General features: G+C 35.9%; 1 protein-coding gene across 1 annotated transcript in view; it reads right to left on the reverse strand.

Annotated features, from left to right (window-relative positions):
- LOC127968328 (CD209 antigen-like protein C) overlaps nt 1–20,475 on the reverse strand; it is a 71,212-nt gene extending 50,737 nt beyond the window's left edge. Inside the window, exon 1 of the mRNA XM_052569473.1 lies at nt 20,136–20,475. Coding sequence (XP_052425433.1) covers nt 20,136–20,265 — 130 coding nt within the window. The 5' untranslated portion in view covers nt 20,266–20,475. The remainder of the gene's footprint in view (nt 1–20,135) is intronic.
- Nucleotides 20,476–25,990: the final 5,515 nt, after the last annotated feature.

The following is a 25,990-nucleotide window of genomic DNA, read 5'->3' on the forward strand; positions in this document are numbered from 1 at the left end:
TACTGTTTTAATCTTTCGATTAAACCCAAAATCTAGTCAGTGAATAGTCAGACATAGCATTTAACTTTGTCTAACATCACTACACTTACCTTCATAGTCATGGATAGAACTAGAAATGTAGGACTTAAATCCTTTCTCCTGTTTGTTTGATGAAGCCTTTGAGTGTATCAGGACAACATCATTGATGTTGTCCTGAGGCAGATCCTGAAGGCAGTGAGTGTAGAATGACATTCACATTAGCTGACAGTTCACCAGAAATGATTGAGCTGGCTTATTGAAAACAAGGAAGTTACTGTGCATAAAGGTCAATTATGGTCAATCCTAAAAAAAAAATTACATCCTTGAAAATGCTTTTCCATATATTTATAGCAATTCTGTTGATCTGAACTATTTTGATTTTTCTTGTTAGATGCCGTCATCAATACACACAACACCACACAGACAAAAGTATTGGAGACCATGTCCAAATTCTTAAAATATGCCCCAGAGAGGATGGGTGGTGGTGGTCGTAAGAGAAGTCTGCATTGAAGCCCCCCTTTTTTTATGTTTTTTTTAATTTATTTTTTTAAGAAAAAAAATGCATAGTTTTACATGACTTGGCTTTGTTGTGGAAATTTTAATGAAATAAAATATTTGTAGAGACTGAGAATGAAAAACCAAACAGTTCTGTCTTTGTCTTATTTTAATTCTTTGCAGGGAATGATCTGGTTTACACAAGGCTTGAATCGGTGTACAAAGAGATCACGGACTTGCAGCTGATTTTTATACTATGCAAAAAGATACATATCAGACACTAAGGCCATCATGTTACTCAGTGCACATCCCCAAGAAACATCTTAAGACCCATCTTTTTCACCAGCACTTAACCAACTAATGCTAGCACTTTTCCTTAATTTCTTGTCTTTCATATAAAAAAAAAACCTGGCTATGCGTTCTGTACTAGACTAACTGAGACTTGTCATGGCACTTGTATCCTGTTGTTGTTCGCTTGTACACCTGACTGCTTCTGTTCTTCTCATTTGTAAGTCGCTTTGGATAAAATCGTCTGTTAAATGATTAAATGTAAATGTTTATACAGGACGGTACAGAAAGTGCACAAGTGGGAGAGAGTGGAGGGGACGGCGTCAGAAAGGACCTAGCGCTGGGACTCTTTCAAGGATCACCCGAAGCACAACCACACTGTATACACTAAGGCTGCTGGTTCTAACATTTTAGAGTGCCCTGCGGTAGAAATCTCATTCTGCATTCCCCACGGTAAAGAAGACACAGTACGGGGGGTTCCTATTAGAAATCAACTGGTTGAAGGTTCCCTGCTCGTACTGTGCAAAACATTTTCACTGCACAAATGTACACAACTCTTGTAATAAGACACATTACTAAAACTTGTTTTTGACAGAAACTGTAGTTTTCCACCCAAATAAAAGATCCACTGGTTTCAGTCATAAAGGTACAAGGGTTTGTCTTGTAAGTGCTGCAAAAAAATATGCATTTATGTGCCAAATTATTTCACAAAAACCTTTAAATATTATTGTATTTGGATTGTTCTACTACATGTTTTTAGCATTACCTCCATGCATAGGCTACTCTGCGTAATAAAGTGTGGTATTATTTTCATCTGTTTTATACAGTATGTTTCCAAAATTAAACTGCTGTTTGACAATTTTGAGCATGTGGTCGTTTATTGAAGTTGTTTGTAAAGCCATTGCTGCCAGTCATTAGATTTTTAGCCTTGCATGTACATTGTTGATCTAAATGCCAACTAGGATCTAGGTGTATTTACACCCGGTGCAAGGTACGACGGGGAAACAACGTCGTGTTATCAACGCGGATTAACTTTTCAAAATCAACACCTCATTCAGCTTTCATCCCAGGTCTGCAGCACGACCCTAATTCACCCATAATGCAGGTAAGACGGTGAAACAGCGTCGCGATTTCAACGGTGAATCCACGTCGTGATTTCAACGTTGATCCAATTTGCAAAATCGAAAGGTTATTCAACGTTGATTCAACGTCGGGATTTCAACAGTGAATCAGCGTCGTGATTTCAACCGTACATCAACGTCACGATTTCAACGGTGAATCAACGTCGTGATTTCAACGTTGATCCAATTTGCAAAATCGAAAGGTTTTTCAACGTTGATTCAACCATGGTACCTGACGTTGTTTCAACGTTGAATCAACGTTGAAATGCCGGCTGGGTTCATTCAAAATTTAACCAATTCCGTGACATTCCGCGTTAAACTGTAAATACCGTTTTTATGACTGGATTCCGTCCGCGTTTTCTGCATCGCGGAAATCATTGGGCCCTACATTAGACATCTGCCTTCTGTTCGTCCTACGCCTTAAAACCGAAGTATCTCCATATAATGGAGCCAGTTGTCCTTTTGTTTTTAGACTTTGTTTTTTAGACTAGTTCTATACACGCGAGGTGAGAGGGGACAAAAGCAAGGAGGCGGGGGCGAGCGAGCGAGCGGGGGCGAGCACAGCACAGAGAAGGCAAAGAAGCAAAGTGGCGGAATCAGAATTAAATATAAACAACATATCGATATATACGATATGTCAAAATCCATATCGTGTTTAAAAAATATCTCGATATATTTTAAATATCGAGATATCGCCCACCCCTAGTATATTACATATGTTTTTATAATTGTTATACATTATTCTGTCTTTTATCTCCATTTCACCTCTACTCTTGCTTGTTTCCTTCTAATGAACCTGGAACTGCAGAGTAAATATTGTTGTCTCTGTGTCAGCTTGTTTTGTTCCTGGACTCTTCAGTGATGTCGATCAGAGTCTGAGTGAACCTGCTGTCAGACAGTGAGTACCGTGGGGTTTCAGTCAAGGCCTTCAGTAAACAACTGTAAGATACCTGTACACATCTTACACATCTCTGTTACAGCTAACACACCCATATGTGTAATGCACTTATTATGCCCCACACAGTCTCTCAACAACAATGATGGCTGATCAACAACTTCAGCAGTAGGCTAGATTAGTGTGGGTTAAAGGGATAGTTCACCCCAAAATGAAAATTTGCTGTTAATTTACTTTCCCTCAGGTCTTCCAAGGTGTGGGTGACTTTTTTTTAACAATGTATAATAAAGTTCAGTTGTAAGTCACTTTTAAGTGAGTAGTTAATGATGAACTAATCATTTAAAAAACATTCATAAGGCTTAATAAGTGATATACTTATAATTTGTGTACTTTTTGTAAATTAATTTTAAAAGTAATTTACAAGTAATTAGATTATGATTAACTAATTATTTACAAAACATGACTATGCGTTCATATAAATAAATGATGTTAATATTTTTATCTATGTTCTGTAGATTAAGTTATAAATTTACAAGTGACATGAATATACATTCTCTAATGATTAAGTAATATGCTATGATTTAAACATCTTTCATAAGCAATCTTTTAAAAAATAACATGGAAAAAAAATCAAACAGACCCTTAATTGTTAATAGTTACTAGTTAATATATTATGAATCACTTATAAATCATTGAAATGTCAACATTGTACTATTATCTCAATAAACATTATAAATCATTTACAAAGCTTTCTGCACCCCCCAATCTAAAGTGTAAACTACTCATCAGTTGTAAATGTTTTACAAACTTTGTGGTTTCCAGTTGTGTGTGCATATATATATATGTGTGTGTGTGTGTGTGTGTGTGTGTGTGTGTATAGACACACACACACAGACACACACATATATACATACATACATACATACACACACACACAAAATCAACCAACCTGTAACCGGAAAGTTTACATTTACAACTGTTGAGTAGTTTACACTTTAGATTGTGGGTGCAGAAAGCTTTGTAAGTTATTTATAACTTAATCTACAGAACATAGATAAAAATATTAACATCACTTATTAATCATCTATGAACACATAGTCATGTTTTGTAAATGATTAGTTTACCATTAGCTAATTACTTTTACTACATAGCTCTGTGGGTACTTGATTCTGATTGGTCAGTTGTGACATTCCGAAGTAACCTGTAAAATGTAATAACACAGGCTCATCCAGGTAACAGCAGTTGGTGCTGTACTCTTGCTTTAACTATTTTTTTCTTGGTGGAAGCTGTGCATTTGTTTAGCTAATACAATATAAAAACTGTGTACAACAGTTGTGTACAATTGTTTAATTATGTCATCCTGGTTAGGGTTGGCCTGATTGACGATGCCATCGTCCATCGCGGATGGCTGATAGACATCACGATGCTGCGCTGGCAAACAGCGTCATCAGCTCCAGTATCTCGCCCGTGCATCTGTTGTCATGCGACAGATGGATTAAAGGATTAAAGGTAATACTGTTGTAAGTAGTGTTCATTTTCTCCTACATATCGATCATTTCACTTCATTAGACCTCAATGTATCACCAGGAGCCACCGGTATTGATTTGGTCTTGTGTTTTTTTTTTTTTTTTTTCTGGACATCCACACAGCACCACAGTATTATCAACTAGAGATCGACCGATAGTGGATTTTTCCAATACTGATAGCTAGTTTGGACCACACTGGCCGATACCGATTTATAAACCAATAGTTTTTAAAATGAATACTGAACGAAATGGATAGTGAACAAGAGCAGCGGTCTGCGGTCGCGCAGTGGGTTCCCGGGTTTGTGTCCGTTTTCGAACCATTCCATGTATTTCAACTGTAGAAAAGGTTGTTCCGAGCCGAAACTGACTTCTTTTATATTTGTCGACCAGTATACAGAAAAATACATCAGTGTATCATCATAAACACAAACATTTTTGTCTTACATGAATGTAAACAGATGAGAAAGAAAACACACACGTACAGTATTTTTGTTTAAAGAGACAACAGCCTAATAAACACGCTGTCTGTCATTAATGTTAATCAAAGAACAGAAGAAACAAAAGAAAATCATTCACTGATCTCGACTGAATATATTTAATAACTTTAATTGATTAATCTTTATTTTATTTATAAAAGGAAAACTATGCAGTGTTTTTAAACTTTTAAATACAGTTTCTGTACCTGAAATTTTGTTTAGTTGGATTTATAATATTGCTAATTGATTTGTTTGTTCATATCTTACTACTGACTGGTTACTTGTCTTTAACACTTTAATATTTTTATTAATTAATTGTTTTTACTATGGTATTTTTTTTTTTTTTTTTTTAAGCACAGGCAAAATCTCTTGCAGTGTTTTGTAAGCTGCGGATTTTTGCTCATGTTATTCAGCTGCAACAGAATGCTTTGTAAAAAGACAGAAACATGTTTGACATCTAAATGTTTGACTTAATTTTTTATATTGGATTTTTTATCTTATTGGAATTGAAACTAGGAATCGATAAGCAGAATCGGAATTGGAATCGATAAATTTCAAACGATACCCAACCCTACACACCGAACGCATCACATTTAATTTGCTGCTATTTTAGAACAGTGCATGATTATCTAATCATGTGCAGAAGTCACAGTTATCACACACACCGGATGCGTCACATTCAATTCAAGCAGCGGTCTAAAACTGTTTATTTAATCACCAAACGGACATAAGTTTGCTTCAGGAATGAACTATGTGGCATACGTGTTTAAAGTTGAGTGTTAAAAAAAAAAGAAGCAAACGGAAAGAAAACGCGCAATCTGTATTACAGCTTTCTATATGAAGCACACAGATGTATTAGAGCCACAGAAAGACCAACGTTTTGCTGTAAAATGCACAATACATAATTTATAGCCTTGGTTGAAGTCATTATGTAAATTTACAATGATTTGAGATTAATATAATGTTATTTAATAGAAAACTATGTGAACGTCTGCATTTAAATTCACGTTTGAAGTTTCCCACTCTGTGCAGCACACAGTCTCACATGGCAAAACAAACGCAACACGGAAAAATATCTCCATGGATTTTGTCGATAACCGATAGTTCTACAAATCAACTATCGGTGCCGATTAACCAGCAAAACCAATGAATCGGTTGACCTCTATTATAACAATGTACATGATTCAATACTCAGTCCCTCCAGAAAAACGCGATTATGCGATCGCGTGATTTAATGCATAATCAGCCAAGGGCATATTTATGCGGAGGCCGCATATTTATACGGAGGTCGCATTTTTTCAAATAGGCCGCACTTTCGCCGCATAAAATCCCGATTTCAGGAAGCAAAATATGCGGAGGTCGCATGATTTCATAATCATAATAATTTTCGTTGAAAAAAAAGTCACATATATCTTAGCAGAAAGTTGGAAAATGTTGCGTTTACTTCACACAAGTAAATCGCCATTATTTCCCAATGGGAACCTTATGAAGTGACGTAATTGCGTGACGTGAACATCATCTGTGAACCCCGCGGTGAAACCAGGGTGAAGGACGCAAATCATTCTCATCTGCCAACAAAAATAAGCGCAAAAGAGCGCGAAGCAGTTACACGGTGTGTTACATGACAGTAGGGGCAAATTATTTTGAGAGAGTGGACTGTTGTAGTTTCATTCAGAAGTTGATGCACCTCTACAGTTGTAAGATTGTACTTTTTTTGTTACAGAATAGTACCAAAACCTTACAGTTGTAAGTATATTAGTAGTATGTAAAATAATTTACGTTGCAATAAGAGATTGCACTTTGCAATTCCAGTAAAACAGCATTTGTATATTTGTGTGTATATTTTATTTGTATTCATTTTTACAGAAGTAGTTGAATATTCCTTTTGTTAAGCTAGAGAACTTGTTTTGTAAGTTTGAGCCATGTGTTAATTAAGGTCTGAAATAAAACAGAATGAGAACTTAAATATTCTGTGATTTAGTATGCTTGCTTATCATAGGAAGTCATAAGAAATGACTCATTACAGTAAGGTAGTAGCCTAGTGAGAACAGGGTGTTGGGGGGGGGGGGGGGGGTCACCTTTTTTTCTCTTTTTCATCAAACCGCAGTTTTTGCACGTTCCCGCAATTTCATCGCATAAGATTGCAAAAATATCCCGCATATTCCATCGCATTTTTTAAGAAAACCTGCCGCATAATTAAGGATTTTTGCCCGCAACAATCACAAAAAAAATCCGCGTTTTTCTGGAGGGACTGAATACTCATCAAATAATAAAGAACTCATTTCATGTCCCTTGACTCAGATTAAAAAGTAATCACGGCCAACAAAATAACTTGTGCTTGGTGTTAACTGTTAGCCACTCATAGCACTCGTAGTTGCAATCTTTGAAATGGTGCATAAAAATGTTGCTGGCCTTCAGTTTAGGTGTAGGTCTTTCTCAGTTGTAGGTCCTCATTTCTCAGTTCTCTTTTTTCTGCAAAAGAGCACCTTAAAAAAGCATTTTAGTAGATTGGCAACCAGATCTGTAGGCTGTATTTTCCTTTCATTGAATTTCACTTTCGTACTTTGAAAATCCCTGACTAAAAGGGCAGTCTAACGCTAGGGTAGCACTGGGCACGTCTCTAGACCCAGAGGGTGTGCTGTCATTGAATGTCAAAATTTGTATCGGCTGATGATTCTGTCACTAATGCTCGTAACAAATCAGATGTGACTTCTTTCATCAAAAGGGGAGCACAATCTGTAGTGCTGGCCATAGACTTTTTTAATGTAGGATATTCCAGGTCAACCTCAACTAAACTAATCACAAACAATTTGTGAACATTACACAAATGTAAATGATAACTAAATAGTCTGTAAAAGCATTTTTCACACAATTTTGTTTTTTATAGGGCCAGCAGAGCCCTGCTCACCCTGACGGCCCACCGCTGCTGTCAGACAACATTTCCAAGATGCTATAAACTGCAGGACTAGTAAGTACAATCTTGAACATACACAACTGTTTCATAAGTTTGGGAAGGTATGGTTTTTTGTGTTTTTGAAAGTATTTTATGGCAACCACATTTTAATTTATGAAATGAATACAATTCACTACAATTTAAAATAATAGTTTTCTATTTGAATATATTTAGAGAAGTAATTTATTCCTGTGATCACAGCTGTATTTTCAGCATCATTACTTCAGTCTTCAGTGTCACATGATCTTCAGAAATCATTCTTATATTCTGATTTGCTTCTGAAGAAACATTTCTGACTATTATCAGTGTTGAGTGAAGTGTTCCTTCACTTTTTCAGGATTCTTTGATGAATAAAGTTTTAAAACAGTACAGTGTTTGAAACAGAAATGTCTGTTTTAACTTTTGATAATTGATAAGACAGTGATAATAATTGAAAATGTTTATTGAGCAGCAAATCAGAATGATTTCTGAAGGATCATGTGACACTGAAGACTGGAGTACTAAAAATTAGCTTAGATCACAGAAATAAATTACATTTCACAATATATTCACGTAGAAAACTGTTGTTAAATTGTAATATTTCACAATATTACAGTTTTTTTACTTGCTTTTGATCAAATAAAGGCAGCCTTGGTGAGCAGAAGAGACTTTTCTCAAAGATGTAAAAAGAAAATCGTACTGACCCCAAACTTTTAACGGTAGTGTAAATTACAAATATAATGTTCCACCTATTGAAATGTGTATTCCATTCTAAAGAGATGCCTGTTCCACAAATATTACATTTACAGGGATCACATGAAACACTTCATATAAACTGATTTTTGAGAGCATTAGTGGCAGTGTGTCGATTTTTGTTTATTGATTGGTGAATTGGAAGTGGATGTGCGTTTATTAAACCTACTTGTGATTAAATCAGATATATATATATATATATATATATATATATATAGCAAAATAAGCTCAAATTGAGGCAGCAGCATCTATGGTGCATGGCCTGTAGTGAGGTCACTAAATTCTAATACCAAGAATTTATCAAAGTCCACTAAAGGAAGTAAAACCTATTGGTATTTTACTTTGAAATAGCCTTCCAAATAATATTTGGGGCTCGGACACACTTTTTTTAAATTTAAATTAGATTAAAATACATAGTTTAGTATTCACACAACACATCTAATAATGCACTCCAGTTATATGTGATTAAATAAATAATATTTTGTCTCAAATAATATGAACAGCAGCAGCTATGCTAAACTTTCTTTTCTTTTTATTTCCTGTTTCTATCTCAGGATGGCCATCGCAAGGTTTCTAGAGATTACACCAGCTCCAGACTGAATCCAGACTCACTTGTGAAGACTTCAGATGACACCAACGCTCACAAAGACTACAGACAGCGACAACTGTGCATAAACACACAAAACATTGGACACACAAAACAAATATTATCCTTATTTTGCTTATAAGGATAAATTTGATGATTTTCAACCTGCTTTATTGTAACGTCTATTATATCTGTAAATGAACAATATTTACTCTCTCTGAGTTATGTGGACCTACATGTCCCCTTTTATTTGTAAGCATCACTCTGCAGGATGATGCAAAATGAAATCACGAGTTTTGACGTAATGACACAATGCAGTATCTAAATGAAAACATGCTGTTTTGCATCAGTTTTGCAGCAAATAAACGGTATCTTGGAGAAAAAATAAACATTGTTCTTTTACAAATGTTACAAACAATATAACAATACAAAATGGATTGAATTTTTTTTTACTTACCCTTTAAAAATGTTCAAAGATCATGTTAATGTTAACTGCATACAAAACTAGAGACTTGTTTAGTAAGATTTTATCAGAAATATTTTTGAATTTTTATCATGCAATTTAAACATTTTAATTGCTTAATTATTGTTTGCCTGGTTTTATTTTGTGTTTATGTAACTCTTTTAAAAAAGTTCTTGGCATAAAGTTAGCCTGCGCTGCTGACAGCACTGAACACATGACTTATTATGAACTAGAAGATGGTCTTCCCAGTGAGTCTCAGTCATCTCTGGCTTTTTAAACTGTAACCTTGAAACATGCATTTCTGTAAACATACTTTGAAATAAGTATTGTGAAAAAAGGTGCTATACTCATACAACATTTAATCATGCAAGTACTGTAGTAATGGTTATTTTTGTTTTTACTATGGGTTTACTGCAAAAGCTGTAGTAAACTCATGGTTAATTTTCAAAAAAACTACAAATAATCCCGAATTATCCACTTTTGATCAAAGCATCTGGTAAATGTTAATGTATTTGTACATATAATATGAAATAAATAAAAATATTAATAAAGTTGCATCTGTTCTTGAGAGTGGTGTGTATTGTTTTATTATAAACCAGCGGCGGTATATGGGGCGTTTCCAAATAGTCAAACTTTTCCTTATGCTTGCAATTTTGATCCCTCCCTAGGGAGTAGAGTCCCCCTTGCTTGATTTACTCTAAACACAGGCCCTTCCTGGCCATATGTTTCTCCTTAGTTCTGGACATTCCAGCACGTAAACGTCTTCCTTTCTCTCCATTACCTATAGGATTATAATGGAAAAACAACTAGCAACAAAAATGGCTTGATTCACATTGATTATTCTTGATTGATTAAAATCTTACTAATAAAAATCTTCCACATATTCTCCCCTTTGAGACTTAATAAGTCTCACATTTGATTATTTTTATCCAGAGTGCTACTACATAATCCAGTCATATTAGTTACACTACCTAGTGACTAAATAAGTCACATTGTATTATCCCCAGTGACTAGATTATGAAATTCCACTCTGAGGGATTACTGGACCAAACATCTCTCTCCTAATTTGACAAGGAGTGAGTAAAAGATCCAGTCTCCCTAACCCCTCTTTAATAGTAAACATTGTTAAAAGCATGAATTTGCAAATGGTTCAGCATTTGCCTGGTTATCACAGTTTTGTATAAAAGGCATAAAAATACATACACATACAAATACAAATCACATCACACATTGAATTTTACAAGATTAGAAGAGTTGATCTTCAGCTTAGATACCTTATGTATCAATTTCCCATTATCTTGACATCTTTGAATTTAATTTGCTTAGCTGTGACTTTGACTAGTGACCTCAATATAGGAAGTATACAGTAAAATAGTAAATCTCCTGTCAATAATGCAATTCCTAAAAACTTTCCCAATTTAGTTATAAACTATGCTCCACATGCTCCTAACTGTAAATCGTACCAGTCTTACATTTTATTATCTTTTCCAACATTTTCTTTATCTACTATTCTTAGCCTGTTCAATTTGATCAGTTCTTCATTAAATGCTCCCTTCTATAAATACAGCATTTTCCCCAAAACATAACACATACTTTTCCTTCTTCAATTTTCTCTTTTGCTTTTTTCATTCTATTTGTTGCATCCAATTGCTCTATTTTCCCTTCAAATCTTCCTACATCCATATTTCCCTTCTCATAACCTTCAAATTCTTCATCTACCATTACTTAAAATTCTCTTTCCACCTTTTCTTTTCTATTTGTTGGCTCATATCTGCACCCAAGTATTTTGATCTCAGTAGCAGTCCCATCACTCTCTCATTCTATCTTCACCAGGGAGACTCTTTGCGAGTTGTTGCAATGGTCTTTCCCTCGTTGGCAAGGGTGGGTCGTTACTAGCACGCCCTTCATCCCTCACTTCATACTGTGTTGAGTTGTTGAAGCTGGTTGGCATATTTTAAGGTTAGAGATGTGAACTCAGGTGTCACTCTGTAACCGTTTTTCTGATTAATGCAAGGCTCTCTTGAGATCATAACTGCACCCTCACTGGTTCTCTTTGATGGGGCGAAGCATTCCTTGGTCTTACTGGAACTGCTGTCACCTGTAAATGGAAAACTTACGAATTTTTGTTAGTGTTATCAAGCATGCTAATTTGTTCATCTTGCCAGTCGTCCTTCTTGGTGTGACCTGTGGAAATGTAATGTGGGTTGAGGGCTGTCTTGGCCCCTTTTTGAGTTTTCACAAATCCAGTGCTGTCTTTACAATAAGAAAAGGGTGAATACCCATTTTTTATATTATAACAAAGAATTTGGTTTTACTTTGTTTTCATCATTCTTACTATTTTTAAATTCATTTCAATTTTATTCTCAACAATTTGCTTATTCAGTTATCTCTTTGTTGTGTAAACTGAGTTCCACTATATTAATGGATAATTTATCTAGGCCTATGTTGCTCAGTGGCATAGGCCTTTTGACCTGGAAAACACTCAACCCACTGCATTTATTTTAACAGTCAGAAAGATAATATTTCATCCTTTTGACACAATCTGCTCCATCATGATATGCTGAAAAGAAAGTTAGATGTGGGGTGGACAGAGCAAGCTTGCTTTGCTCTGCCTTCCCATGTTCTACGCTGCGCATGTGTGGCGCTGTTTTTCTTTCTGCCACAACAAAGACCTTGGTACTGACCAGGAAACTTAACCAAATTCATCCATGGTCATTATTTTTCTGGGCATAAGTTTGCCCTGTGGGCCCACATTCATATTTGTATACAGCTGTTTGGGCAAATTGATTGAATTGCCTCAGTGTCTCGGTAGACACTCTCTTTCATGCCATACAACACCATCATTCATACTTTTTCACACACTTTCACTCCCCCTTTTTTTTTTTTTTTTCTCAAAAACTTTTATTTTCTTCTCATTTTTTCAAAATCTCCTAGATTGATTTGTTTAGAATATTAGGCCTAGGCATTGGGCATTTGAGAGAGCCAATTATCATTTCTCAAATGTCATGTGTTTGTCTAATTTAAAGTTTAGTCAAATACTTTTTTGTTATTGCTCATGAGCAACTCTGAGAAGAGGATTGGAGATCTCTGTAAATCTTGGATCCATGGCCATCAACATTTCCATCTTGTTATCCTCAGTGATGACAGTATATGTGATTACATGATTTTTTATTCATTATTATTTTATTCAGTTTTACCTTAGAAAATTACCTTTAAACAAAATGGAGTGACCAATATTTCTATTTTCTCAACAATATATATTTTTTCTATTGTTCATCAAGATACCCTTTTTTATTTTATTTATTTATTCTATTCTTTCCCAAAGAGCTCAGCATTGTTGTCAAGTATTCAGTTGTGCTTTTCCTCTAGTTGGTTAATGAAACAGTCTTACTATGCCAAATCCAGCTCCATGTTTATCTGATTGTTGAGTCAAGTACTCACTTCTGTCTGTCAAAGTTATTTTTTCTTTAAGACATGAGGCTGGACTGGAACCTATTGAAAAGCAGATTGAGAGAGTTAGTTAAAACACAGAATTTAAGGAAGTGCTGTGAGACCAGTGAATAATCAAGATTAAAACATAGTAAATAAGATAATGAAATAAAATAATTAACATTTGAAGCAGTCTCTATAGTGTTCATTGTATATGCAGCACCTGTGCACTGAAGGGATGGAAGTCCTTCTGGTGACATCATCAGCCTGGGCTGTTGTACTGGGTCGTCAGTCTGTGATGGCACTCAAAGACCTGATGTTGTGGCGTACGGTCTCTGTTGTTTCTCTGATTCTTCTCAGTCTGGCTTCTGGTTGCTTTCTGCCAGAGTTTTGCATTTCATAATGTTCTCTTTACCCTCAGGAAAAGTCTCAAGTGAAAGATTCACCTTTTCCTGCTTTAATTTCAGTCTTCTCCTTGCTGAAGAGTGTTCTTCTCTTTCAGGAGGCGAGGGGAACATCCGTCAGCCCCTCCCTCTTCTTTTCTCTGCAGCTGTGTTTGCTGCTTTGCCATTCCTCGACAGACTCCAGTTCATTGCTTTCCTTTGTCAAGGCACTGTTCCAGAAATCATCTGAAAGTTTAACACTCAGAGACTGCATTAATCAAATGTACCTATGTAACTTCTGACCAAATTGTTTCTGAGCAGTCAGCTATTTTTCTAATTTTCACTTTTCAACCTCTTCTTTCAGTGGTCCCTTAATAAAAACAAAATAATCTGGCTGAAAACAGCAGTTCTCTTATTCTTTGTTAGTTAAGCAAGTTCTTCATTGCAGGAAAATAGCAAGCATTTTTTTTTTCTTCTTTGCAAAATGCAGAAATCAGCTACCTTTATTATCTAAGTATACTGCAATAAAACAAAATAAACCTTCCTTTTATAACAGCATGACATGCGTATGGTAAAATAAAGACTTCAATCATCATTTTTCTTCTATATTTGCATACATGATTCAGAATAATCTGGTATTGGTGAATTAATGTTTCCTAACCAACATAAAATAATTCCTATTATTGTAAATAAAATAATTAAATCTAATTCTTTAAGCAACTAGTTCCCTTCCTATTATTAAAATACCTATAGCTTTTGAATCCAAATGTCTATTAACTTGGTCACCCAATCTTGCTTTCATTCCACATTGCACAAGTTATTTCTTTTATTTTGACATTTACACAAGCCCAATCTCTGAAACTCTGTAATGGATTAACTTTCATACTGTCCCAGGGATAACAAGATACAAATTTTAGATGTCTTCACATATTAAAAAAGTTTTAAGCCCGTGCATCTTTTAAATTCATCTATTAATATAAGTTATTAAATAATAAATGCATATCTTATTAATTAATTTATTATTATTTCTATATTCCACCATATCTGCCATTTCTATATTAGTCCATTTCTTGGAACATTTTATTTATTTTTCTCTAAAACAACCTTTCTTCAGTTAACTTTATTGTTTTAGGGCTCCTGCACTTATCCTTTCTCAACACCAGTCTCTGTAACCTGATCACTCCCAAGTGATGGTCCAGGAGGGGAGAGCACCTCTTGCTCCACCCATGTAATACAACTTTATTGAGCCAGAGTGCTTATTCTTGCATACTTTTTCCCTTTATCTAAGGGATAATCACACATTAATTGTCCTTTTATTATCAAGGCTCATAATACATTCATCCCTCTCAAGTGGATTCTAGCTGCGTCCAACTCCACCCAGCCACCCTGAAGTGACGGTCCAAGAATGGTGCGCAACTTTTACCCACCCAACACAGAATTTATTTGTTCACACATTCATTCGTCCGGACACAGATACATCCACACAACAAAACACAGCTCACCTAGAGCTCCTTAAGGGCCCACCTATTTCAGTCTTTCGAGAATTTCACTTATACATTCTCAAAGCGGTATCCGTGGGACTTTTCCTCGCGATTCCTTAATCTGCTTATCCGTTTATCACTGTCCTACCTAGGCCCAGCTATCCAATAAACACAGACACACGGCATGCCATGTCTTTCTGCCTACACCATATTTGTCTTAAATCGAGGTTGCCTTCCAAGGCCTTCCTATTAATAACCCAAATATGTGCATGCAGTTATTTCTTCTGGAGTAAAACCCCTTTTTCAATTTAGATATCATATTATTTTTCTAAATTTGGAAGAGCAGATTTTAAGTGTCCTTACCACTCAGAACTGACCAGTCAACAACACACACTAATTATATAAGCAAAGAATGCTTACCTTATTCTATGGTGGCCACCACTGTGTGTGTGTGTTGCTCATCAGTCAGCTCAAAAGCAGTCGTCCACTCTGCTCCTTTCCAGTCCCTTCTGGGTCGCCAAATCTGTGGTGTCTTTTGCCGGTTCTCCGAAGAATCAAACTCAGTCAGGGATTTTTCTCTCAGAAGAAAAGACTTTATTTTAAGCAAAACAAAGCCGAGAGGTCCTTGCAAGGAGATCTCCCGAAATGCTAGGTTGCATCTCTTTATATACCCTATACAGGGCGTTTCCAAATAGTCAAACTTTTCCTTATGCTTTTTCCTTATGCCCTAGGGAGGAGGGCCCCTACTTGTTTTTGTATAACGAAAGGCCGTTTCTGGCCATATGTTTTTCCTCAGTTTTGTACATTCCAGGGTGTAGGCAACTTTCTCTCCATTACCTATAGGATTATAATGGAAAAACAACTAGCAACAAAAATGGCTTGATTCACATTGATTATTCTTGATTGATTAAAATCTTACTAATAAAAATCTTCCACACCAGTTATTGAAAACAAGTAAATCATGTTTATTGTCATACTGTAATTACAAAAAAGCTGCAGGAGTCACATTTCAAATCAAACTTTACTGATGTACTGAGTAATACTCCTAAAATCATGATCATTTTGGTTAACAATATTGGATCAATGCTGTTTTTATGAATATTTCTATTATATCAGTGTATTTCTGATTTTATTTCAGTCTGTAGAAACATCGCTGTTGTTTTTCACATTCAGATTTTAGTTCATATCTTTAAAATTCAAAAAGTGATAAAAAAAAAGTATGTAAATTTTAATATTACAATGTTTTTTCTATTTATTTCTTATTGGTTTTTACAGAATAACCTAATTAATGTGCCATTAAAAAAAAAGTAAAATTACCGACATATTTATTTGTTTATAATGCATATATGTACATTTTTATTATAATGTATCATTTAAGGATACTCTTCTCACAGATCCATTTAAGACTACTATCACATTGAGCATCAAACCATCCTGATGAATGAGTGTTAGCACAGTCTTCGTTTCCCTGATAGTTGTTTGGCTGTTTATGTTCTCCAGACTTCCAGAACCTGCATCAACAGATCAGTGTTAGATCAGAGCTGCTTTCTGTGTGATATGATACTGACTGAGACAATCAGTTATTAAATAATAATCAGTTCAGTTCAGTGATTTCTCACCCAGAGGTGATGTTGATGTTGCTGCCATCAACCCATTTCCATCTGCCCTCCTCTTCAACATCAGTCAAACCAATCCAGAAATGATCAGAACCACAAATATTCTTCACAAAATCCTGAGAAGAGAAACAATAACATGATTTATAACACGAGCACAGACTGATTTCAGCACATCTTTGATTTAAAAACTAAACACCACGATCACTCACTCACACATACACACACACACACACTCTCTCACACACACACACTCTCTCTCTCTCACACACACACACTCTCACACACACACACTCTCTCTCACACACACACACTCTCTCACACACACACACACACTCTCTCACACACACACACTCTCTCTCTCTCACACACACACACACACACTCTCACATACACACACACTCTCTCACACACACACACACACTCTCTCTTTCACACACACACACACACACACACACACACTGTCTCTCTCACACACACACACACACTCTCACATACACACACACTCTCTCACACACACACACACTCTCTCTCTCACACACAAACACACACACTCTCTCTCTCTCTCTCACACACACACACACACACACACACACTCTCTCTCTCTCGCTCTCTCTCTCTCTCTCACACACACACACACACACACTCTCACTTGTTCCTCTCTGTTGTTGATGATGATCAGATCTGCTTTTCTCTCTCTACAGTATCTTCTGCTCTCAGTCCAGCTCTTCGTCTCAGAGGAAAATAAATAAAGACTGGATTGATGACACTTCCATCCATCTATAAACACAGATAAGTCATCCCTAGTGAAATAGAAATACACTAAAATGCATTTGAAATACATTTATTTCATGATAACTATACTACAAATACATTTACATATTTATTTACTTAATAAAAATACACTGCACTTGTACTTGTGGTGTATTAAACTGGTAAACTTAAAGTCTGCTAAACTGGAACAACTAACGCTGTACTTTATTTATTTGAATTGTGCAGAAGTAGTGCTGAAGATCAACTAGAGATACACTGAAGTTTAATTGATTGTGTTAAAGTGGGACTATAGCAATTATACATTCAGCTACACTTGAAATATCTTGCATTTAAAGACATTAAATATTATTCAGAGATCATACAATCCTCATCAACAGTGACATTTAAACACACTGTAGGCTTCATATTGAGAGATGTGCATTGTGCACAAGCAGCACTACAAATAAAGCTGAAATATAAATGTTATATCAGTAAGTTTAGAACGATATATCCGTAAATATGTCAATAGATTTGAATTATTCTTAATATGAAATAAATATACTTTTAATAAATTGTTTTTTTTACTAGGGCTAGGGATACTTGAACTAAATTTGAATCTAAACCAAATTAAAAAGGTTATTTATGTTACTTGTACTAGTAGTGTATATTTTATTGTAGTTGTTTATAGTATTATTACTGTACAATAACTGACAGTATACTGTATTGAATATTAAATTTTCAGGTCTTTTCTTTTTGAGTGCAAGATCTCTTTACAGTTTATCTCTTAATTTCACTGTATCTGTACGCTCTGTTTATGTTGTATACTGTAACAGACAATGACTTTCAGAAGGAAACCTGTTTCTCAAAGGAAGGTTTCTGTAACAGTGTTTTAAACTGATCTCATTAGTGTCTCATTTGAGGCCAAAGATTGATTATCAAATAAGAGAATGTTTTTTCCCTAAATTATCATTAAAGGGGGGGTGAAATGCTATTTCATGCATACTGAGTTTTTTACACTGTTAAAGAGTTGGATTCCCATGCTAAACATGGACAAAGTTTCAAAAATTAAGTTGTACGTTTGAAGGAGTATTTTTGTTCCAAAAAAAGCTCTTCCGGTTTGTCACAAGTTTCGGAAAGTTTTTTTCGAGTATGGCTCTGTGTGACGTTAGATGGAGCAGAATTTCCTTATATGGGTCCTGAGGCACTTCTCCCGGAAGAGCGCGCGCTCCTGTATAGCAGAGCACTGAGAGCACAACAGACTTCACTGATCAGAGCGAGAGCGTCGTGAAAAGTCACAAAAGAAGTGTGTTTTTGGTTGCCAGGGCAAGACAACCCTGCACAGATTACCAAAAGAGAAACAGCATTAAGGAACCAGTGAATGGAGTTTATTTTTACAGAGCATCAACGGAGTTGTGCAAGTGTTTTTGTTTGTTCCCTGCATTTCGAAGATGCTTGTTTTACAAACAAGGCCAGGTTTGACGCCAGATTTGCACATCATTTATTTCTTAAGGATAATGCAGTCCCAACGAAAAAGGGTCACGATCGTGTGTTGGAACCGCAGGCGGTGAGTAAAACTGCTTCTAATATCTCTGTGTTGTTAACTTAGCTATCGGCGCGTAAGCACAACAAGTAAACAACATGCGATGTTGTCATCAAACTGCGCTTTCCACATGTACAGCTTAAAAAAAAAAAAAGACGACAAAGTGGAACTTAGTCATTTTCCAAAACCGCTAAGCAAATATATACAGTTTCAGTACATACCACATAGAGACGTTGTTGCTGCTGCTGCTCTTGTTCAATTTCAGCCTCTGGATCTGATTCTGGATCATAATTATACGGCTGAATCTGACTGTTAGTCGTGGTTTGTTTTGGTTGGTTTTGTCCTCACGGTGTCACAGCTTCCAGACGCGCTCAACCCAATAGCCTACTCGTGTTCGTGATTCTTTAGCTCCGCCCACACGTCACGCCTCCAGCCACTCGTGTTTTTCCGGGAAAAATCGGTACAGACTATCTTTCTCTTATGAATATAATAAAACTAAAGACTTTTTGGAGATATGAAGGATGCAGTACTACTCTATAGGTACTCAAGATTAACAGGATATTGAGTGAAAACGAGCATTTCACCCCCCTTTAATCATTATAAACATAAAGAGCTAAAGAAAGGTCAATTACAAGCATTAGCTACACAACAGATCCAGGACAGTCCACTTTAAAATCTGAGTCTGCTTTAGATCAAGTTAAGACTGAAGAAACTTACCTGCAAACTTCTTCTGAAGATCAATTCTCTCTTGAGTGAGGTTAATGATCTTAGTCATCAGCTGTCGTCTCTCTTGAGTGAAGGTGGCACACAGTATAATGCGTGCAGTCAGCAGAAGAGCACACAGCAGCACAAACACTACTGCAGCTGCTCTGGACCTTCTGATCATCACACCATCACTTCCTGAAGAGGATAGATATGATGTTAGTCTCTTCACTTCCTCATATCATACGACTCACATCTTCTGAAACATGTGAACTGTAGACTAACTTTAACGCTTGTCAGATGTTTATTAGTGTGGTTTTTGTTCTTGTGTTTTGTAAGTAAATGCAGAGGAACAGTTCACTCAAAAATGGTTTCCTGGTTATTTACTCATCCGAGTTTCACTGTATGTCACTGTATTTGATACATTTTTGGTTTTGGAGGAAAACGTGAACAGGTCTCAAAATAAACCTTTTCTAAAGTTCAAAAATCCATATTTGAGCAGCTTTAAATTAATCCACATGACCCTGGTTGATAAATAAGTGTCTTCTCTAGCAAAACGGTCAGTCACTTTCAGGAAAAAAATAAAGCATTAACCACCATCAACAAATGGAGCATGTCAGATCATACTGGAGGACCTGGAAGAGAGAGAATAATCAGAAAATGTCCTTTAATCTCAGTTACCTGTGTGTCGAGGTGTTCGGGGTTCTTCTGTGTTGAAGTCTTCTGTCTCTTTCTTATGTTCCATGTCTCTTACAGCCTCTGCACTGACGTAGATATCAAAAATCCTTTCTATTCGGTCTTCTGAGTCCATTATTGAATCTTTATCCGTGCTATATGACTGGATTCTCGTGGCGTTGAATCTTTGATATCTGTTCTGACTTTACCTCGTACGACGTTCACATATTTTTAGACATCAACTATCTTCTTCTCTGAGTTTTACCCTTTCTATATTTTCATTTCCACATTCAGTAAACTAACACTAGTTTCTCTCTCTGTAGTGGACTGTGTTGTGTTCCTCATCTGTTTGTGTGGCCAGTATTTATGCAGAAAGGAAGTGTTTTTTTTGTAAATCAGGGTTCTCAAGTTTTTTCAAAAGCTTAGAGTGAGATCACATGAAGTTAGGGGAGGAGCTTAATTGACTCATTGTTCATAATTTACCAGCACAAATTGAATTTACAACTATAGTTAATTATATTAATTGCTAACTATACTAACTTTAACGTTATATTTCAAAATTACACATATACAAAAATTACAAAAATATAACATTGCTCTAAATAGTTTGGAAAAACTAATATTTTTGCATTTTGAATGTGTCTAGACGAAATGGTATAATGATTCATTTATGGAGTGAGAATCATGCCAAAACCTCACACACAAACAAAATGTGTTTTACTCACACCCAACGATTCACAAACAAACTCAGTGTGGTTTGCAAATACAAATCATCACTCACAAACTAATGCATTTTGTTCTGCAAATAAAAAACGTAGCTATCAAACAAATACAGTACATTTTACATATACAAAGAAACTTATTTCTTCAATGACAAAAATATCCTCCAAGTACAAACTAAAATCTTTCAAGTAAAACAAAATCCTTCAAGTACAAAACAAAATTCTACAAGTACGAAAAACTGTCACGTGACTTTTGGCACTAATTTTCCGCCTTGCTGATCCACACGCAAATGCCTTCAGATCCACACACATGCTAGTAAACTGTCATGTAATTCGCACTCCACAACAGCAGGTGGCGCTGTTAGCGACTTGCCTGGCGCCGCCACCGACATGGAAACAGAAGAGAAGAAGAAACGCTAGCGTGAGTGAGAGACGTTTTGAACACGATGAGCGGCAAACAGGTGAGTTTCCAGTCATTGCTGGTGAAAAATCAGCCTGAAGGGGTTGTTATTCGCTATAACAACCGCCTCGCTATACACGATCCCACTTATTACATTGCTACCTACAAAATAAATTAATAATTTGACAAATTATTGATTTAAAAATGAGTTTATTGATTTAAAAAAAGATTGTATTGCTTCCACTAAAGAAAATAGTCCGTTCCGCGTCCATATCAAGGGTCTGTTTTTCATGGCAAGGTTGTGTTTAGACCTCCAAATCAACCCTGGTCTTCTCCTGCTAGTGTCTAATAGAATATAGAGGCTTCATTCCATGTCAAATCAGTCAGAATCCAGGAAAGTGGTTGCAGCAACATCTCAGATGAAGAGTTTTTCTATATTATATTTGTAATATTTATAATATTCATATTTTTGTCAGTACTTGAGATTGTCATTTTTATATCATCAAAAACACTATCAGAGAACCAAATCTTTTACCCAAATCTAGGGCCTTGTAGAATCTCAATAGACATGCAGTACAAACTTTGGTTCAGTTATACTAAGAACATGTTTGTCTTCCATCCTGCAAAGTTTGGTGAGGCTATGAATAACATTTTAAGATATTAATGCCCAAACATGGTTCTCTGATAGTTTTTTTTCTCTCTCTCTGATTCTATAAGAATGACAATCTCAAGGACTGACAAAAATTTGAATATTTTTACAGGCCTTGGTTTTGGGACCCAAACATAATATAGAAAAATTCTTCATCTGAGATGTTGCTGCAACCACTTTCCTGGATTCTGACTGATTTGACATGGAATGAAGCCTCTATATTCTATTAGACACTAGCAGGAGAAGACCAGGGTTGATTTGGAGGTCTAAACACACCCTTGCCATGATAAACAGACCGTTGATATGGACGCGGAACGGACTATTTTCTTTAGCGGAAGCAATACAATCGTTTTTAAAATCAATAAATTTTGTCAAATTATTAATTTATTTTGTAGGTAGCAATGTAATAAGTGGGATCGTGTATAGCGAGGCGGTTGTTATAGCGAATAACAACCCCTTCAGGCTGATTTTTCACCAGCAATGACTGGAAACTCACCTGTTTGCCGCTCATCGTGTTCAAAACGTCTCTCACTCACGCTAGCGTTTCTTGTTCTCTCCTGTTTCCATGTCGTTGGCGGCGCCAAGTAAGTGCGAATTACATGACAGTTTACTAGCATGTGTGTGGATCTGAAGGCATTTGCGTGTGGATCAGCAAGGCAAAAAATTAGTGGCAAAAGTCACGTGACAGTTTTTCGTACTTGTAGAATTTTGTTTTGTACTTGAAGGATTTTGTTTTACTTGAAAGATTTTTTTTTTAATTGAAGGATTTTTTTTGTACTTGAAAGATTTTAGTTTGTACTTGGATATTTTTGTCATGGAAGAAATAAGTTTTTTTGTATATGTAAAACGTACTGTGTTTGTTTGATAGCTACGTTTTTTATTTGCAGAACAAAATGCATTAGTTTGTGAGTGATGATTTGTATTTGCAAACCACACTGAGTTTGTTTGTGAATCGTTGGGTGTGAGTAAAACACATTTTGTTTGTGTGTGAGGTTTTGGCATGATTCTCACTCGATATTTATTGTGTGGTGGGAAATTGGGAACATATGGACATATTACCATATTAAGGTGTGTGTGTGTGTGTGTGTGTGCGTACACGAGTACACACTCCAGTTTATGAAATGTGTTTTGTGTTGTAAGTGTTTGTTGCTCATTTTGATGACATCTTTGAAAAATATAAAAATGCAATGGCAATGATTAATCAATGTATATTTTGACAGGATATAAATATTACCCAAAGCACTTTGCTTTAATACATGTAGTCTTAATGTAACTAGAAATACTACTAATACAGTATAATATATAATTTAAAATAAAATGAAGAGATACATCTTCATTCCTTCTCATACCCACTAACATTTCCCTTAGTTTCAGATAACTTTAGCTAGTTAAACTGAGCCAAAGATTCTGGCCTGGCTGCAAAGTAGTTGCAGAGTTTTTGCTGCATCAATAATAATGTGTACAATGGGCTGTATGTTAAATGTTCTCGCCTAAAAATGTTATACAAGCTTTCTTCCGACTGACCCTCTCCATCACGACGTGTGTTTGCGTGATGTTGTTGGTTACCTAGTAACGAACGCACAGTGACCGAGAATGTTCTGTCAACTTCTGTGTGATCGCGCATCTATGTTGCCTAGCAACGAACACAATCTGAGATATGTGCTGGGGGCAGGAAACTTCACTTTGTGTTCAGTGCATTATATACACCGTTATATATAAAGCTTGCAGGACAAGTTGGTCGGCATTGCCTTTTCAGCTTGAGAAATACACAGTGTGGTGTGTGAGCGTTTGAACTGTGTTAGTCTTACGGCCAAAGTGTGAGACTTGAGAACACTGTCAAATACTTCAAGTATTCGTGTAAAAAGGAACTTCAACTCACTGCAGAAGGACACTGAAAATTAGTGTTTCAACTATGAGGATTGTGTTGATGTAAATGAGGTTCAAGGTGATGTTGTAAAGTTTCTGAAATGTTCAGGTTGTTGCTGGTACATCAAAAGTCCAGACAGCTGATCAGGTTTTTCAGTCTGGTTCTCAGGAGAGCATCTGGAGATTTTGTTCTGAGATGCTCAGCGTGTTTTGTGGTCGTTGTTCACTTGGAGTTTTTTTTTTTTTTTTCTATAGGTGTCAGAAAACATGAAACCTCTTGAATCCGCTACAAGAGTCACCGCAGACAGACCAAATCTCTCTGTTTGCTGGCAGTGTGAGGGATATTTCATGTGTTTGTGTTCATGTGTGCAGCATCACTGACTGCTTTAACTGATCATCTTCATCCATGAAACATTTTACTTTACAAATCAAAACTTTGATTTATTCTTCTGAAATTATCATTTCCCTGTATACAAACATGCTTGCAACCAGTGTTTTGGACCTTTAATGATATTTTCATATTGAATGGCAGTTTCAGTAGATAAATGTTTAGGATTCAAATTTGAAGAAAAAAAAAACTACACATGAGTAAATAATCAATACATGTGTATTTGTGTCACAGTTATGCAGAGGGCTTCAACCAGCTTCATTTACAACTGGTTAACCTTTATATTGTGAGTTAGAAAAGCATTAACAGACATTCACATCCAGTTGAGTTTATTCATACCGTTTCAATCATAGAGCTGATGAATCAGGTGTGTTAACGAACTAATGGAGACATTAGGAAAAATAATGAGATAACACTGAATGAGATTTGACAGGTGCATAAATGTCAATCTGTTCCACACAAATTGGTTCAAGTTTCTTTATTTTTCACACACATATTACATACATGTAATGAAATAATTTAACTTCAATTCAATTTAATGTAACTTCCTTTTACAGTATGTGAACTTATCTGGTACATATCTTGTACCTACAGGAAATGAGTGGTAACACAAGGTACTTACCTGAAGTGTATGAACATGGTAACAAATAAGAAACACGGCTGATCTTAACAGTCGTACATGTATGGACAAGCGTGGGTAATAAAAATCACTAATAGGTAGTGTACATACATGGAAATTCATTTTTTTCTGTACTGTACTTACTAATGTATATACATGGTAAATATGTAGTACTTACGGACAAGTGGGTACAAACAGGCACATCCTTACAGTATCCGTATATGGCGAATAAGACACATTACTGTCCATACTAAGGACATATCACTGGTAAATGTGTAGCACCAAGAAAAAATGTGCTATTATGTGGTACCAAACAAGACATACTGCACTTGGTAAATATATAAAAATTGATGGATCATTCTTTGAAATTATGACCCTGGTGTCTTTCAAAAGTGAGAATTGGGGAATTTCTGCATCCACCACAAACAGATTCTGTGTTTTAGCTAAAGAATTTTGTTTTAGAGATGTTCAGCTAAATACAGTATATCCTCAATATTTATATGGTGTCTAATAATGTGTTTGCTGTCCATTCTCAATCACTCAAATGGAAATGTGTAATTATTAGGTCTAAAAAAGAACTGTATGCCATTCCACTTCCACACAATATTAAAAGAGACTAAAATCTGATTATGGGGAACTACTTCTGCAGCTTTATACAGGTACAGTGGGTAGACATCCGAAACGCCCCTTCTACCGCCGCGGCGTCTGTAAAGTGCATTTGCAGCTTTTGACCGCTGAGTGGTGCTTTAACCACAAGTTATCAAACAAGTGCATCAAAGCACATTTTCGCAAATAGACGTCAGTTTTGCCTCGCTGATGTGTTACATTTGACTGTTTCAGTCACAGAAAATGAAAAACACTATAATTTAAATATTTAAAATATTTTATATTCACAGATGAAAGTTCGGTACTTATGAAGTTATGTGCAATCCTCTTTCCTGAAAAATATAAAGAGAGAGTTAGCATGATCAGTATGATGACATTAGATTAAAAGTTTTTTTTTTTTTTTGTGCGATAGGCCAGACACAGACAGGCCCCAATAGACCGTACATAAATAGCCACGATAGGCCAGATGCAGACAGCCACGATAGACAGACACAGACAGGTCCCAATAGCCCTTACAGAAATAGCCACGATAGGCAGACACAAACAGGCCTCGATAGACCGTACAGAAATAGCCACGATAGCCAGACAAGGACAGGTCCCAATAGCCCTTA

This window comes from Carassius gibelio, chromosome A4, assembly GCF_023724105.1.
Source record: "Carassius gibelio isolate Cgi1373 ecotype wild population from Czech Republic chromosome A4, carGib1.2-hapl.c, whole genome shotgun sequence".
NCBI lineage: Eukaryota > Metazoa > Chordata > Actinopteri > Cypriniformes > Cyprinidae > Carassius > Carassius gibelio.